We start from the raw sequence: 18,292 nt of genomic DNA on the forward strand, positions 1-18,292 counted from the left end.
TGTGCCACAGCATTGAAGTCCCCCCCTACAATGAGGTCCCCTTCCGGCAGTTCCAGTAAAAAGTTTCCCAACTCTGGGAGAGCAGTGGTATGCAGTGCCGGCGGGACATATACTGACACCACGTTGAGCGATCTCCCCTCCCACCGCCCATGTACCGCAGCAAAGCGACCCTGTGTATCGATTTTAGTGGCTTGGACTATGAATTTTGACGTTCGGTGCATTAAAATCCCTGTGCCACGGGAGCCTTTGGTAAATTCAGAGTGCACAACCATGCTGTACCCCTTTCTATCCAGGGCCCGCGTCGCTGTGCCCGTTAAATGCGTTTCCTGCAGTAATACCAGAGCAGGATTCAGTCTCTTTATGCCCTGTACCACCAGCCCTCTCTTTATTTTGTCTCCCAGACCCCTCACATTCCAGGACATAATGTTCAGCGGGATTGCCTGCCCCATAATATCACCACCTCCCACCATGGGTGGACCGGTAGTGAGTCTTCTTGCCGTGCCATGGTACCTGTACTCTACGCTCTGGCACCCTGCCTGTTATGTCCTGACCCTGAAAACAAACCAATACCCCAACTACCACCCTTACCCCAACTCCCCCCCTCCCTGCCCCCCTGCTCAACGGACTCCAAACTGCCCGCCCCCCCAACTTAGCAGAGTGCCTGATCCCCCCCAAAACATGATACTTGCTCGCTGGGGCGAAGGACTCTCCGCAGTCGGCGGCCTCCTCCTTGTTCGCGGAGGCCCTCAGCCCAGTGTCCACAGCGGCATTCTCGGTCTGCGGTGCACACAGTTCAAATTGTCAGGTACCAGGGTTTACTGCTCTTCCTCGTCGCCCCCCTCAGGAATACCGCTCAGAGGCGATAAGGGCTCTTCTCCTTCCCCAGTCGACTGCGGGCCCCGCTGTGACCCACCAGTGCGATGCTTGGAATGTCTGCTGGAGCGACGAGGGGGACCCGCCGTCCGCCAGCCCTCCAGCCAGTCCTGTGCAGCCTCCGGGGTTTCGAAAAACCAAGTCTTATTGTCGTCCACCACCCGAAGTTTGGCTGGGAAGAGCATTGAATAAGGGATCTCCCTTGCACGTAGTTCTTTTTTGACCTCGAAAAAAGTTCTCCTCCTCCTTGCGACCTCCGCCGTGTAATCCGGAAAAAAGGCGATCGTTGCGTTTTGAATCTTGATGGGGGGGTGAGGTCCTCGCTGCCTGTAAAATGACATCACGGTCCCTAAAATTAAAGAGCCGCGCTATGATCGGCCTGGGGTTGGCTCCTGTTTGACGGCGTCCACCAGGGACCCTATGGGCTCTCTCCACAGTGAAGAAGTTCGAGAGTCCCTTAGGTTGTAGGTGCTGTTTGATTAAGTTCTCCACATACAGATCCATTGTTCTTGTGTCCTCCGATTCTGGCACACCTATTATACGGACGTTGTTCCGCCTCGAGCGCCCTTCCTGATCATCGAGCTTATCTCTTAGTTCCTTATTCTCCTTTGAGATACGTTCCATATTAATCTGTAGCTCTGATACATCCTCCACCAAGGCTTTCGTCACAATTTCCATATTATTCACCTTCTCCGTCATCTTGTGGAAATCCGCCCGAATCAGTGTAATTTCAGCTGAGATGGACCCCACCGTTGCTTGCACCTGGGTGAGAGCTCGCATTACATCATCCAGGGTAGCCTTTTTGCCTCCCGTCGCCGCCACTGACTTGCCCACCTGTGATCTGGCGTCCGGTGGGGGGGTGCCTGGTTTCTCATATGCGAAGCGGTCAAGGCGGGACTGCGTCGCGTTGTTTTTCTGCCCCTTGCCGGCCATCTTGATTGTGGAGCCGAGGATGTTGCGCCCGTTTGTTGACACCCGGTCCTTTACACTCCTCTGGGGCTACCAACCTTCCGGATACAACCGGGTCACAGTCCTCCCTCCGTCGTGGCTCTCGGCGCCCCAGCCTGGTATCCCCCGGCTCACCGCCGGCACACAACGTGTCGGTGCGTGATCTCCCTGGTCCGCTGTACGTGAGGCCAGTGTATGGTGAGTTGCCCCACCGGGTGGTGCGGGACGAGTATCTGGCTGTGAGTGCGCTCCTACTGCGCCCCTCCAACGTCTGTCGCTCTAGGTCTCTGCCTCACCCCCCCACCTCCTCCGTGGGGCAGTCGTCTCTCCTTGGTATCCCCGCCAGTGTCTGGGGATTAGAGTCCACGTGGGCTACTCGGTATGGCCCCGAGGCCTGTACGCCCACCTGTGCCCGCCTCTCTCACGGTGCGCCTGCACTCGGCATGTACCTGCACCAGACCGGCCAGTCACTGGGTCCCCGCCGGGTCCTCAAGATGGCGGGCCCTGATTCGGTTTCCGCCGCTCCGCCCGTCCCCTCCGGTCGTCTGTGCCGCTCCCCGCCACTCAGCGCGGGGGCGCCTGAAGCCTGTAAAGTGCAGCGGGACGTCGGCGGGTCTCTCTTCCAATGTCGGCGCGGGCGGCCGTTTCCGGCTGTCCTCTGCCCAGGTCGTCTCACTTCCTGTCGGCTCACCAGTCCAGACAAGTCCCCGGCTCAGGATCTCTTCCGGGGCCCACTCCGGGTCTACACGATCTCGTCTCCCCGGTCACGGATTTTCATTCCGCTTTGCCGTACCTCTGCCGCCCGGTCCTGGGCATCAGTGCCGTCCCGCATGGGACATAAATGTAGCGGATCACTGGTCGGATTATCTCGGAGGCCGCTTCAGCCGCGGAGCTCTCCCTCTAAGCTGCCGCCATCATCGGCTGCTGGCCACGCCCCCTGCAATCTACTTTTGTGAGTTTCTCCAAGGGCTTGAGGTAGAGCTTGCCCCCCTGTTCAAGAAGTCTCAGGAACACCAAAGACTTCAATCTCTTCTGTCCTCAGCACTGGAGACTGTGTTTTGTGCTGCAACAGAAGCAAAGCAACTCAACGACATTTGTGATGCCGCTGCCGACTCAGTGTCCTGAAGGCACCACCGAGGGCACCGCCACAACGTGACCCGGGTCTCACCGACAACGCCTGCTGACGTCGCCACTGAGCCGCTGCTCGCTCCACGACCTGTGGGCACCCCATTCCGCACCTCCTCGCTTCACGACACCGCCTTGGCACTGCAGAGGGCACCACCGTAATGCCGCACAACCGCCACCTAGCCGTTGCTCGGACCGCGAGCTGTGGGCAGCGCACTTTGCTTCTCGACGACACCTTGACCTCCCAGACGCTGCAGCTCCACGCCAAAATAGACGCTGCTGCTTGCACCATGGTTCAAGGGCACCGCTCGTAAAGTTACACAACGCACCGACCCCATCCCGCACTGCAGCCATGGCCTACCGACGCCGCCACTATCGACTACAGTTCGTCAGCCGACTACAGCGATTTAGCAACGACACCGCTGCTTCCACTGTGACCTGCCAGCACCGTGACGATCACCGCCTTCAACTCGCACCGAGACCCTGGTCTCACCAACGACTGGCACCGCGACCCAAGGGCACTGCATGCCGCAACGCTGCACTTCGCACCGCAGCACCAGACGCCTGCCAACGCTCCTGATCCCAACAGAAAGGAGCTCAACCTGCAACGCGAGTGACTTCAAGGCCTACCTCGACCTGCATCTCTAACAGGTACTGTTTGCGGGTCATACAGACACGGTAGCTGGTCCACGACCAGCCTGAACTGTTCGGATGTGTTTGCTCACGACGCCGTTATAGCCCGGGACAGAGCCATCGACATCAAGGAACTGTTTTTAAAGCGTATTTTGATAACTGTAGATTTTGAAGTACTGTAGTGTGGAGTCTTTTCGTTTTTGGTCTTGTACATAAAAATACTGGCTAGCTTTCTAAACTGGTGGGGTGTCCTTTTGTAGTGTTACACTGTATTACTGTCGGCTATGTGCAAATGCTTTACACACTGCCTCTAAGATAAGCCTGACTGCTCGTGCCAAGCTACCAAGGGGGTGAGCAGGGGTTATTTTAGGAGTGTAACTCCATTATCCTGACTAGGAGTAAGGGGCCCTACTTGGACAAAGGTGCAAGCCCTTGCCAACTAGAGACCCTCATTTCTAACAGCTTGACACAGATAAAAGCCCTAGAACAAGAAATGTGTAATCCTACTGTGGAGCGAATCACCAAGGTTACCCCTCGTGACAAACTAACGGAGTACAATGACACAGCGGAATGAGAATGCAAGTTCAGAAGTAAATATTATAAAGCGCTTAATTATGGAGAGGGAGACCGGCCAGGGAAAGCCATAGCAGACTATATCCGGCAACCTAGGTTCTCCAATTAGGTTATCGAAATTCATGATTCCGAGGGAGCAAGTCACAGAAATACAACTGACTTCTTACATACCTTCATGACATATTATTCAGACCTATACACCTCACAAAGGGGAGAAATCCTATATCTTCCGCCATATTTAGAGGACACTGCCCTGGCCGGGAGATTCCCAGAAAGAGTTCCTTGCTGTGGACCTGGAGGAAGATGAAATCACGGCAGCCATTATGCAAATGAAGTGTGGTCGAGCTCCGGGGTCCGATGGGCTACCAGTGTAGTTTTATAAAAACCTACCATGTGGAGACTACATATGTTTCAACAGCAATTGCAGGCTTAGACATGTGAGTAGAAGTAGAAAGTCGTCTACACCAGCCGGGGTTGCCCGAGGAAGTTTGAGAAGATTTGGGGAAGGTGAAGACACAGGATCCCCAAGTGGGAGCTTCTAGCAGACTGAGGGGACCAAGAAGCAAAAGCATTGGACTGGGTGAGCTACAGCAGGAGTGGGAGAATTTGCCCACTGACGCGAGATTTAACTGATGCAGACTGGCAAAGTATGCCCCAAGTCAGTGGTTCTAGATTTCATTTTTTTTTTAAAGTCTCAAAGACAATTGGAAATATTATTAACACAGTATGTAGCCCACATCTAAGCAGCTGCTTTAGGTGCCATAATCCAATTCAAGGTCATATGCATTTGTAAGTCTAGTGTCAGGGTAAAAGTAAACTGGTCAGAATACATTTAAGGTATTATTAGAATTTTGGGGATTCTGTTCCCCCATTAGCGTCTTGGATAAAATCATCATTACTCACATTTTCATCCCGAGTCATGGACAACTGGTGTTATGGAAAATGGTTATTCCAAGTACTTACAAAACATCATGTAGGAACGACTCTGGATGTAGTGCAATTGTTTATTGAGGGCATTAATCACAGTACTTGTTATAGTGTAATTGCATTTATGTAGCCCTTACAACCCCAGACGAACCATTGAAGCGCTTTCCGCCAGGCAGCACACTCTCTCGAACCCAAGGTTACTGGCTAATCCAGTGTCATTGGTTATTGTTGGTCACAGAAATTATTCAAGTGCACTCAAGCAAATCCTTCCCTGCATTCACACCAGTTTTTCAGAGGAAGATTACATTTATAGGAATTAGGCATGATCATTAGTGGTAGTGGAGGTAGAGAAATAATGTTAGTTTATAAAGATGGTTTGTAGGTTTAATAGTTATGCTACAGGAGATTAGGTATTGTTATTTATTTGCAGAGTTTTATATAGTGCTGGCTAGACCTATCAGAGAGCTTTACATGAGGATAGGTGTGGCAGGGTATACTCAGACATGATCCTTTCCTGAATCGTTTTTGGCCACTATAGGTGTGGCAGGGTATACTCAGACATGAGTCCCTTGCTCACTGCACCATCAGGATTCAAGCAAGCCGGGCCGACGACGGCTGAAATGCCAGAATCCGGTCCCCGGAAGCTTGTCTCCTTTCCAGTGAAGAATTGGCTTGGTAGTCTGGTCTGCCCTGTTCCCATGATGCACTGGGCCAGGGACAGACTAATTTGCATGTAGCCAGGTTCTGAGCTGGGATGGTGCAGTGAGCTAAAAAACGGTGATGGATCAAGCCCTGATCTTTGGACTGGGTAAGAGTGGTCTGCTTAATTCAGACACTCTGTTCATCACCACCCCCTTTTCTGAATCATAATTAAATTCAAGGTCATATGCATTTGTAAGTCTAGTGTCAGGGTAAAAGTAAACTGGTCTGAATACATTTAAGGTATTATTAGAATTTTGGGGATTCTGTTCCCCCATTAGTGTCTTGGATAAAAACATCATTACTCACATTTTCATCCCGAGTCATGGACAACTGGTGTTATGGAAAATGGTTATTCCAAGTACTTACAAAACATCATGTGGGAACGACTCTGTATGTAGTGCAATTGTTTATTGAGGGCAATAATCACAGTACTTGTTATAGTGTAATTGCATTTATGTAGCCCTTACAACCCCAGACGAACCATTGAAGCGCTTTCCGCCAGGCAGCACGCTCTCTCGAACCCAAGGTTAATGGTTAATCCAGTGTCATTGGTTATTGTTGGTCACAGAAATTAATCAAGTGCACTCAAGCAACTCCTTCCCTGCATTCACACCAGTTTTTCCAAGGAAGATTGCATTTATAGGAATTAGGCATGATCATTAGTGGTAGTGGAGGTAGAGAAATAATGTTAGTTTATAAAGATGGTTTGTAGGTTTAATAGTTGTGCTACAGGAGATTAGGTATTGTTATTTATTTATTTGCAGAGTTTTATATGGTGCTGGCTAGACCTATCAGAGAGCTTTACATGAGGATTAGCGAGTTACAAAATTACATCAGTTACAAGCGCTTAGTATAACATAGGAAAAAGACAGTGTGACACAGAGTTGATAGAGAATAGCATAGTGTATACACACGTCTTAAGCAGGGGCATAACTTTAAAGGAAAGAGATTGTGATGTTTGAAATGGGTTGCGGGCAGTTTGCAAAAATGCATTAATAAAGATTAAGGTAGACATGCAAGTGGCTCCGAAGATAGTGTTCGGAGAGGGGAGGTATACAGAAGATGAAATTGGAAGAGAAAAGGAAAGGAGACGATCAGAGCTATCAGTGTTCATGTTAGATTTTAGAAATATGAAAATACTTCTTGAGATAGCGTGCAGCTTGAGGATGCAAGAGTGTAGAAAGATGCAGCATTATTTGCAGGTGAAGAATAGTGCTATTTGACAATTTTGATAGGCACCCGACTCATGTTCACTTAAAAGTCCTGCAGCACACCACCCTATGAAAGACAAAACCTAACTTGATGCAGTCTTTATTCATAAATGTTTAGTGGTGAAATGCTGCAGAAAGTAGTGTTCAACTATACACTGTTCAGTCTCAAGGCGTACTAGAGTGCCATTAGACCACAGTTTCAGCAAGGAGAGCGCATTGGGTCAAGGAATGGCAGCGTAAAATAATGGCTGGTCACAAATATTGGGAACTCTTGACAACATTAGGCTGCGCTCAAATGCAACAGTAACATGAAGATCACAGTAATGTGAGAAAAATAGATGTATGACTAACTAGCAGCCCGCCCCAGCGTTGCCTGGGGCAGAAGGGGGCTGGGGGGAGCATTTCAGGCTTGCGTGCACTCCCGCCCCGGCCCCCGCCCGCCACGACATTGTCAGTGTCCCGGAGCCTGAGCCTTACCTCAGCTGCCGTTGTTCAGGGCCAACCACCCGCCCCCCTCCGTCACCCGGCCCCCTCTCGCCCGTGTCCCAGGGAGCCTGAGTCTTACCTCAGCCGCCGGTCCCGCTCCAGGCGCTTTTCCTCCTGTAATTCACCGTTTGCTACCTCCCGCTCCCCGCGCATGAAGCAGCGCCAGTCACCCCAGGACTCACCCCCATCCGCGCTCTAAGGGATTGTCTGGTCCCGCTCCAGGCGCCCCGCCCGCACAGGCCACCACCCGCCACTTCGCCCAGCAGCAAGCAGGGCCGCGGCAGTCCTCCCAGCAGGTCGTGATCTTCCGTCAATGGGCACGATCCGCAGAGATGCACGGCCTCGGACACCCCGGGCAGCACGATTCGCTGCCATTTCAGGAAGTGTTGCCAGGGAGCGCAAATGATGTCATCACGCAGACATCTCGTCTGGCGCTACTTGCAAGGGACTACTTTATTTTTATTTCTAAATTTTTTAAACAACGTATATTTTTTATTTTTAATAGCCTATGTCCTTCTGCTTGCCCTGAGGTTTTCAAAGATGTCTTGGGTGTTTGGATTGGTGGTGTACTTTTCGAGTTTACCTGGCTCAAAGGACACATTTCTATCTATATAATAGTAGTATAGATGCAAACATTTAAAATTTGATTCTGCGCATGCTGGAGCAGAAGTCTTCTGATGTTCATTCTCAAGTATGGCTTATGGTATTAATACAAAGACAAAGTGGGATCCAGATTGAATACCTCTGCACAGGATGTAGGGAAAGGAAAGGTTTCCTGTAAAGCAGAAGTATTTTGCCTGCATTCCTATAGCTGGAAGGCCTAGATCCACAAACTGGGGTGAAAGGAATAGTTACAGGCCTTCCTTTAAAAAGTGAATGAAGATTACGTTAGAAACAAGCATTTACAATGCAATGGTTTTGCCTCTGTTAAAGTTAGAGCTATTGGCATTGCTCTTGACATTTTTTGTATTTATGTTTTTTTTTTAAATAAATAAATGGCATTGTCATTTACAATAGCAGGGCAGGGCACAGGGAAGGGGGGCGAGGAGAGAGGAAGGAGAGATGCGGGCTCAGGGAAGGGGGGGCGAGGAGAGACGAAGGAGAGCTGCGGGCTCTTGTAATGCTTGCATGGATGAGTTGGTGGATGCATGCATGGGTGCATGCATGGATGGGTGTATGGATGGGTGTATGGATGGATGGGTGGATGGATAGATGCATATATACAGCCAATCCCTCAACAATTTATGCAATCCACCAACCCATCCAACCAACAACCCACCCATCCATGCATCCACCCATACATCATGCATCCATCCATCCATCATGCATCCATCCACCCACTGTGTCCCACTCCGACCCCTCTAAATATAACTCATTTTTTTCTGTATATAGAGATGACTGTATTCACTAGTATATGCAGTAGACCTTTCTACTCTAACATTCTTATGTGACTCTTGCAGTACATCTATTCATATCCCTTCCATATGTACATAGAAATATAGCGAGAATCAACAGTCTCTTCTTTGTGTGACTACATCTAGTACATTTCAATTGTTTTCCTGTTTGTATCTTTTACTTAACGCATGTAAATCCAAGTCCTTAGGTTTGGCAACTGGTTCTTATGTAAAGCGCTCTGACACCTTCGGGTAAAGTTCGCGCTACATAAAATCACATCAAATAAAACTTTACCCCACAAATCCAATCATCCATTTGTGCCTAGGCTTACATTTTACGGCCTCGAAGCACACAGAGAAGGGACAGTTTACTAAGTCGAGGCTTTGTAGGGTGCATGGCAGGGGACAGTTTTAGGCGCCAAGGGAGGGTAGGGAGCAGAGTCAGAGTACTTCACGGAGGTAGGGGGCAGTTTTTTATTGTTCAGGGCAGGGGGCTGCGGTACTTTTTGGAGCATGGTCTTATTTTAAAGGGCTCAGTTCAGGTGGAGGAACGGCACAAAACACCAGGCAGACAGAGGGCAGAAGGACACAAAAACGAGGGGAAACAATTATAAATGAGGGCAGATTGGCAAAAAAAAAACAGGCAGACCGAGGGAAGAAGGACACAACAAGACCTACACACTGCAAGCCCCACACACCTCATTCGTAGCATCTAGCACCGACCCATCCCAGCTGATGAGGTACGACCCTTTAACAAAAAACACACACACACACTAAAAGTCCGACTGCCTGCACATTTAGTAGCTGTTAAATTAACTAGATCGTCCCAAAAAAAAAAATCAATGAAAAGAGACAAGCTGGACCCTGTTGAGGGCGATCTGGCCTAAGTGGCAGACATTCAATAAATATACACAGAGGTAGTCAATGCATCAGGCTCCTCAAACTACCCAGAAACATTCTGGAAAATCACTTTTTGCAGCAGGGCTATTCGAGGGAGTAGCACCACAGGAGAGGCAATGATCATGTAAACAGAGGCTGACAAAATATGAGCAGTTACAATCAAAACAATATGATACAACACAAAACGCATGCTTTCTACATATAACATTGCACTTCCCCGTTTATATCCGAACACAGCTTTCTGAAAGGCGAAGACTGAGCATGCCCCTCGTTTGAACCCAAACACGCCCCCCTCACGTTGTGCAGCTGTGCTGTCACTTAAATAACTTCTAGTGTCTGGACCTAACAAGAGCCGTGTCAAAACGAGGCGCTCGGGCAAAACAATCGGTACATTTGCAAGTCAAGTAGATTAACGTCAATAGGTCCCGGGAATTGACATGTCATAAAACTCTGCCCAGGTGGCTCGATAGCCTCATGCTTGGCCCCATCAACCTTCCTCCTCCTGAAGTCCCCAACCCCAACAAACCCGGTCGGAAGACAAACCAGCTGCAGTACATGCAAAATGTGGTTGTGAAGACTCTGTGGAAACACCAGTTTGCATGGCCCTTCTATCAACCTGTAGATTCTGTGAAATTAAATTTACCCGATTATCATAAAATAATTAAAAATCCAATGGACATGGGAACACTCAAGAAGAGACTTCAGAATAATTATTACTGGGGTGCAAGTGAATGTATGCAAGATTTCAACACAATGTCGAAGTATCCCTCCTTCTCAGGGTCTGCCCCAGCCGCTGCAAATCGCGCACACATGCTGCAATTAGAGATACACACGAAGCATGCACAACACCAGAAGGCAAACTTGTCCTCTGCTTAACTTGCTTCCTGACGACCATGTTTGCAGATCCCACAGGTCGACTGAGAGGGGGCGGGCACTGGCAATGTGACTTCCGGCGCGAGTGAGAGGTATGAAAGGCTGAACCCGCTATGCCAGGATGAACTGCAAATTACACATAGCCTACATGACAGGTAATGAACTCGTCGTGCTGTCTTCACGCTGCACGGGTTTCAATTTCGGGGCACTTTGCGTTCCTGTTCAGCAAAAGGGAGAGCTCCCGCTCCTCGGGACTCTCCGGGGCCGCGGCGGGACTTGCTCTTTCCCCGGGGCTCCTCCTTCGCTCGGGAGCCTCAAGACAGACGATGCAGGCTGCTTCCTGCTCTCCACTCCTCCTCCCGATGACGCGGCGGAGGCTCGGCCGGCTGGGCCATTCCCAGCGCGGCCCTGGCTGGAGGCAGACGGCTGCTTCCTTCGGCTTCGGGGGCCGCGGTGGGAAACAAAGGGACAATGCTGGGTCTTGTGTTCACAAATGTTTTTTTCTTTACTTGGACACCTCGGCGCAAGTGAGGTGGGGGGGTCCAAAAAAATCGACAAAGGACGATCGGCAAAGCCAACAATCGGCAAAGGCAACTGCAATGAGAGCGGGTGCCGGAAATGCCGGACCAGATTCGGGGGCGTTCCCGGCTTTTGGCTGATGTAGCGTGACGTAGCCAAAAGCCAAAAATTCTCGGGAACGCCCCCGAATCTGGTCTGAGATTGACGGACAGAGCCTTCTCCCAATGGCTAGCCTCCATTTATGGAGTTAGCCAATTGGAGAGTGGGGACGGTCCAGTCCCCACACACAGAAATCATTAAGTTTTTCCTAGCGCATGCGTACTTCGTACGCATTGGCTAGGCAAAACCTAAAAAGCTGCTGGTTAGACTTCCTGGAGCACTGCCCTTTTGTAGATCAGAGGGTGGGGGTGGAGTTGCAGATTCTGTTGTGCAAGGTTAATAGGAAACTTTGGGTGAGGCCCAGCCTTTTGTATTCCTTTATCACACTTCTAGTTGTGCTGTTAATATATGTTCTACTTTTGGAATTTGTGACTCAAACTTTTTTACAAATATTCGATAGATTCTAACTTATTTTATTCTTTTAACCTAGTGCATTAGAGTAGATTTTGGACTGAAAATGCAAATAAGGCTACACCTGCTGAACAGCTGAAGGAGTATACTGCTGAATAATTCACAGCTGCACCAATCATTTATTTTATGTCAAGTCAAGTCAAGTCAAAAGATTTATATAGCGCGCTACATACCCAGAGGGTCTCAAGGCACTTGTAGAAGGGTGGGGAGTTACTTGTCGAATATCCACGTTTTGAGTTGCTTTCTGAATGCTAGGTGGTTCTGAGTAAGGCGAAGGCGAGTGGGAAGTGAGTTCCAAGTTTTAGCTGCTAGGTAGGAGAAGGATCTACCTCCCATGGTTGTTTTGTTGATGCGAGGTACAGTGGCAAGGGCTTGGTTGGAGGATCGTAGCTGGCGGGAGGGGGTGTAGAAGGATAGTCGTGTGTTGAGGCATTCGGGTCCGATTTCGTAGAGTGCTTTGTGTGCGTGGGTTAGGAGCCGGAAAGTGATCCTCTTATTGACGGGGAGCCAGTGGAGGTTTTTCAGGTGATCAGAGATGTGTTCTTTACGCGGGATGTCTAATATAAGCCTGGCTGAGGTGTTCTGGATGCGTTGTAGTTTTTTCTGGAGTTTTGCGGTGGTGCCGGCGTAGAGGGTGTTTACGTAGTCCAGTCGGCTCGTGACCAGAGCGTGGGTGACTGTTTTTCTAGTTTCGGTAGGGATCCAGCGAAATGTTTTTTTGAGCATGCGAAGAATGTTGAAGCAAGATGAAGAAACGGCGTTGACATGTCTGTTCATCGAGAGTGAGGAATACAGGATGACGCCCAGGTTCCGTGAGTGGTCCGTCGGGATGGGTGCTTTTCCAAGGGCCTCTGGCCACCAAGAGTCGTCCCAGGCGGAGGGGGAGGTACCTAAGATGAGGACTTCTGTTTTGTCTGAGTTCAGTTTCAGACGGCTGTGCTTCATCCATTCGGCTACTTCTTTCATTCCTTCGTGTAGGTTGGTTTTGGCCGTGTTAGGGTCTCTGGAGAGTGATAGGATCAGTTGAGTGTCGTCGGCGTAGGAGATGATGTTGAGGTTATGTTGGCGCGCGATGGCCGCGAGGGGGCTCATGTAAACGTTGAAGAGAGTGGGACTGAGTGAGAACCCTTGAGGTACGCCGCAGATGACTTCAGTGGCCTCTGACTTGAATGGTGGAAGGCGGACTCTCTGGGTTCTTCCGGAGAGGAACGAGGTGATCCATTCCAGTGCTTTTCCTTGGATTCCGATGTTTTTGAGGCGCTGTAGAAGGGTGCTATGGCAGACTGTGTCGAAGGCTGCGGAGAAGTCGAGGAGGATGAGGGCGACTGTGTCTCCATTGTCCAGTAGAGTTCGAATGTCGTCTGTTGCTGCGATGAGGGCGGTTTCGGTGCTGTGCTTGGCTCGGAAGCCGGACTGTGAGGAGTCGAGGGATTTGTTGGTTTCGAGGAATGCGGCGAGCTGGTTGTTGACAGCTTTCTCGATGACTTTGGCCGGGAATGGAAGGAGTGAGATAGGGCGATAGTTTTTGAGTTCGGTGGGGTCAGCTGTGGGTTTCTTCAGGAGGGCGCTGAGTTCGGCATGTTTCCAGCTTTCCGGGAAGGTTGCGGAGTTGAGGGAGCAGTTGATGACGTCTCGGAGGTGCGGTGCAATAATGGAGTCTGCTTTGTTAAAGATGTGGTGAGGGCAAGGGTCTGTGGGGGATCCTGAGTGGATAGAGTTCATCAGACGGATGGTGTCCTCAGTGGAGATTGGCTTCCAGTCATTGAGGATGTTCAGGGGGGGTGGAGGTCCTGCAGGGGATTGGGTGGGTTGGTCTTCGGGTTGGTTGTCGAAGCTGTTGTGGATGTCTGCAATTTTGTTGTGGAAGAATGAGGCTAGGGAGTCGCAGAGGGCTTGAGAGGGGGTGATGTCGTTGGAGTTGGCTGAGGGGTTGGTAAATTCCTTGACGATGTTGAATAATTCCTTGCTGTTGTGGGCATTATCTAGACGGTCCTTGAAGGCTGCTATCTTGGCATTTCGGATTAGTCGGTGGTGTATGCGGGTGGCGTTTTTGAAGGTGTCCTTGGTGCTGGTGGTTGGGTCTTTTTTCCAGGCCTTCGAGGGAGCGACAGAGTTTCTTGGATTTCTTAAGATCATTGTTGAACCAGGAGGCCTTCTTGCTGCCTAGTTTGATTTGTCGTTTTTTCAGTGGTGCTAGGGTGTCGGCGCTGTTGGATAACCATTGGGTGAGGTTGGTGGCTGCTTGGTCTGGGTTTGAGGAGTGGGCGGGGGGCTTTTGAAGAAGCGATGAGGAGATCTGGTCGATGGTGATTTTGTTCCAGTTTCTTTGCAGAGTGGGTTGGGGGTGGTTGTTGGGTGTGGGCTTGTTGTAGGTGAAGTGAACGCAGCTGTGGTCAGTCCAAAGGAGAGCTGTGGTGTGGCTGAAGGAAACATGCTTGCTGGAGGTGAAGATAGGGTCGAGTGTGTGACCTGCGATGTGGGTGGGGGTAGTGACAAGTTGTTTAAGTCCGAGGTTTGCGAGGTTGTCCAAAAGGGAGGTGGTGTTGCGGTCGTTGTTCTTTTCAAGGTGAAAGTTGAGGTCTCCCAAAAGGATGTAGTCCTCGGAGGGGAGCGCGTGTGGAGTGATGAAGTCCGTGATGTCTTCACTAAATTGTGCGCGGGGTCCTGGTGGCCTGTAAAGGAGGGTGCCTCTGAGTGTGGTCTTGGGGTCGATGTGGATCTGGAAGTGAAGGTGTTCAGAGTTGGCGAGATTGACGTCTGAGCTGGTTGAGGTCGGATGGATTTCTCATGGACGATAGCGATGCCTCCTCCTGTGTGGCCGGTATGGTCCTTGCGAATGATCTTATAGCCATCCGGGATGGCAATGGTGATGTCTGGGGCTGAGGAGGCATTCATCCATGTTTCTGTTAGGAAGGCGACGTCCGGAGAGATGGTGTCGAGTAGATTCCAGAGGTCAATGGCGTGTCTGTGGACCGAGCGGGTGTTGAGCAGGATGCATTGTAGGTGGTTGGGAATCGGATATCTGTTGTGTGTTCGTAGATGAGGAGTTGTTCTTGGTGCCGTCGAACTTGCAGGAGTAGCAGGAAAAGGGTCCATGGGTGTGTCCAGGGCCGGCTTGGGCGCAGATGGGGGAGCGGCCAGGGTTAAGGGCTAGGAGGGTGGTGGCATCGTAAGTAATGCGGGAGGGGTGGGCATTACGAGGACCAGGGGCTCTGGCGCTGGGCGCGGTCCAGGCGCGGACGGGCGTAGACGGGCTTACCTTTGGCGCACCTTCGGCGCGCCCGTAGCGCGTGGACGCTGCGCGTGGGGGCATTGGCCATAAATGGATGGTGGAGGGGGCGGAGCATGGGAGGGTCAGCAGGGAGGCGGTAGCGGGGAAGAGGGGCGGGTCAGGGGATATCCACAACAAAATGGAGGGTCAAAGGTGAAAGCGAGGTAGGGGCAGCGCCGAGTGAGCAGTCCAATTAAATGAAATAAATAAATGCGCAACAGACACAGCGATGCAGGCAGTACAGGGGCAGCGCCGAGTGAGCAGTCCAATTAAATCAAATAAATAAATAAATATATGCGCAACAGACACAGCGATGCAGACAGTACAGACAATGATCAAGGCAGCCAGAGCAACGTCGCGCTAGTATGTCCGTCGGGTAGTGCAGCGCTATGCGTGTACAGCGCTAGAAAGCTAACTGCTGTGAAAACGATACCAGAGATGAGTGTGAATCACCGAGCGATGAAGCTGCAGGTGAGCAGGAGCGTGAGGGAGCGACCGTTCTGAGTGCATACTAGTGCTTTTCAAAACTCCACACTACCTTGCAATTTTAGATGTGTGGCTATTAGTTTCTAAATCTGAAACTGGAATGGTAGCCACTGTAGTGTTTGTTGCAAATGTCCCAGGCCACATTTAATCATTTGCCCAACCACCACGTTTGGACATAAGAGTCCTTCAACAAGTTTATTTCAACACTAAAGAAACTCACCTCTTTACTTCTTCCCTCACTTCTGCACCCTCATCCGGTCTAGCAGCTTCATTTTCATCTGCAATAGAATAAAACATTAACAAAAGTGCAGAGGCTACATACATTTCATATTATGAAATACAAAACATTCCTTTTCAAAATCAGACCCTCATTACGAGTCAGCCATTATTAAATGCGATCATTATTGCGCATGATAAATACCAACAAAGAGTTGTTCAGTATTTCCTGGGTGTGATAATGATCGCCTAGCACAGGTTTTTGGGAAAAAACTTGCAAGTTCTGGTGTTTACCACAACCACATCTGCATGTTCCGATAAATACTAGCTATATTCCCCTTATAAAAACATCTGCACGGTTAACCTGATAATATTGTTCGCAAAACTCAAATCCTAAATGTAAAATACCAAGAGTCATTCCACTTATCAGATTTTAATGGCTCTCTCGTAATGAAGGAATACCTCCGTTCGGTTCTAATGAAGCATTCTGCCTGGAACCAGGCGCCACAATTCAGGTTTAAGGCCACCCAATTTTCTAGATATTCGACCAGGTGCTTAGTTCCTATTATAAAACTTTCAGCAAGATATTCAGCTTTGACTACGCCGTTTAGATACATTTACAGGTTAGAAAAGTCAAACCTTTTCCAACCGGAGGACAAGAGTATTTTTGTCTAGACATAAAAATATGGATTTTTTGAGGTAAGAGAATACAAAAATATGGGGGTTGGTAAATGAGCTTTGGAAAACACAAGGACTTACTGACTTAGGCCCCAACTAAAAAAGTTATAGAAATTGGGGGCATGACACCACCTGCAGCACATCAAACCTAATAATAACAAGCATTTGTAATGCAATAAGTCTTGCATTTGCGAAATTTTAAGCTACTGGCATTATAAATGAGAATGCCTTTTATTTATAGGTTTACCAACACATAGATAAAAGGTTTAGCATTCACAATGCCAGTAGCTCAAAGTCTCGCTAATGCTAGACCTATTGCACTGCTAATGTTTGTTTGCATAGCCTTAAAATAATGTAATACAACGTGTAGGTGTGTATTAGCTAGTTTGACCTGTAAATCTCGTAAACGTGTGTATACACAAACACAATGTCTACATAGACTTAGCTATCACAGGACCTCCACCTTGTGCCCCTGTTCCCCTTCTCCCCATTCTGTCTCTCTGCTGGGAGCAGACAGCGACCTACTCCTGGGCATGATTGGTAGGACAAATAAATGTCAGACTTCAGAGGCGCCTGAAAGGAGAGCATGTCCATAAATCCTACTTGTCCTTTGTCTCAAAAACCGAGAAATGTATTTAAAATTAACAAGTGTTGGCTGGGACAGTCCTCTGAAAACCAGGAATGTCCGGGGGAATCCAGGACGTCTGGTCACCCGTAGATGGAGGGGTCAGAGGTCACAACATGAGACAGTGAGAGGAAAGCTCGAGATTTTAATATGAGACTGGAAGGTGAGGGAACCAAAGGTTAAAATATAAGACTGCTGAGTGAGAGTGTCAGTGGTCACCATATGGGACTAAAGGGTGAGGGAAATAGAGGTCATAGTATAAGATCGGAATAATATATAGAACTTGGTGGGATTTCAAATATACTGGGTGATTCCTAGAACTTGCGACATTTTGTGTTATGCAAAATTATGCCATTACTCCACTTAGCATAAATTGGCGGTCATTGTGTTAAAAATCCTGTTGCCGGGGCACTGGAACTATTCGCATAAGACAAAAGGCGCCTCTTGCTCGCTGTGTGTCACCTCCTCCGCTCTCTGCTTCTTTCTCACGTCAGCGGTCACCAACGCCAGCAGCGCTGCTAGCACCAAGAGTCCGAGCACGCCCAGGGGAGGGAGGGAAGGAAACGAGGGGCGGGTGACCGCTTGGAGGGTGCACATTAAAGAAACGATCCAGTCCATGTAAGCAGGGCCTAAAGGAGACAGGGTGGTCACAAAAAAGCCCTGTGAGAGGCTTTAACTCTTCTGGGCCGTTCAATTCCTAGATTGAGTCTACGAGAGGCAGCTCACTGTGCTTGGGCATGTAATATTTTGTATGTATGTTTCTGTAACTTGTATTGTCTTATGACTGAAATAAAGTTTGCACTACTAATACTAGGACAACTCACTATGCTTTATATGCCTCACTGTCGGATCTAAACAGGTCTTTTATATCTTAAAGTACTGGTTAAACGAGGGAACAGAACTGCACTATCAAACCAGACCTAAAAAGACAATGCGCCATGAGTTATATGCCTGTGCCGGATGAAAACATGTCTTTCTTCCAATTCAGCGAATAAAATGTGCATTCTGTTCTTGTCCTCAAGAGGGGACCATAACCCACAGAGTAGGCATTAGCTCTAAAAACACCACTCCAAGAAATAACAACAACAAAAAGATTGACCAGGTAATGTTTCAGCGCTCTCGAGGTCTCAGCTCAAATATTTGAAAAACCCTGTTCTCTAAATGTACCTGAACTCTTGAAGTTACCACCGGAAGCTATTAGACCTGTGCTCCAAACATTGTGGAAGAAAACAGCTTTCTGTAAGTGGAAAATGTTTCCAGTGAGGGTGCGCGTGCAGGGACA

The 18,292-nt window shown here is 49.3% G+C and overlaps 1 protein-coding gene across 2 annotated transcripts in view; it reads right to left on the reverse strand.

Moving 5' to 3' along the window:
* The window catches only part of FIP1L1 (factor interacting with PAPOLA and CPSF1), a 604,847-nt gene that overhangs the window by 571,023 nt on the left and 15,532 nt on the right, over positions 1-18,292 (reverse strand). For both annotated transcript variants that reach the window (XM_086962650.1, XM_086962648.1), the window contains exon 2: positions 15,712-15,769. In XM_086962650.1, coding sequence (XP_086818776.1) covers positions 15,712-15,769 — 58 coding nt within the window. The remainder of the gene's footprint in view (positions 1-15,711; positions 15,770-18,292) is intronic.

Source organism: Lissotriton vulgaris, chromosome 3_1 (genome assembly GCF_964263255.1).
Source record: "Lissotriton vulgaris chromosome 3_1, aLisVul1.2, whole genome shotgun sequence".
NCBI lineage: Eukaryota > Metazoa > Chordata > Amphibia > Caudata > Salamandridae > Lissotriton > Lissotriton vulgaris.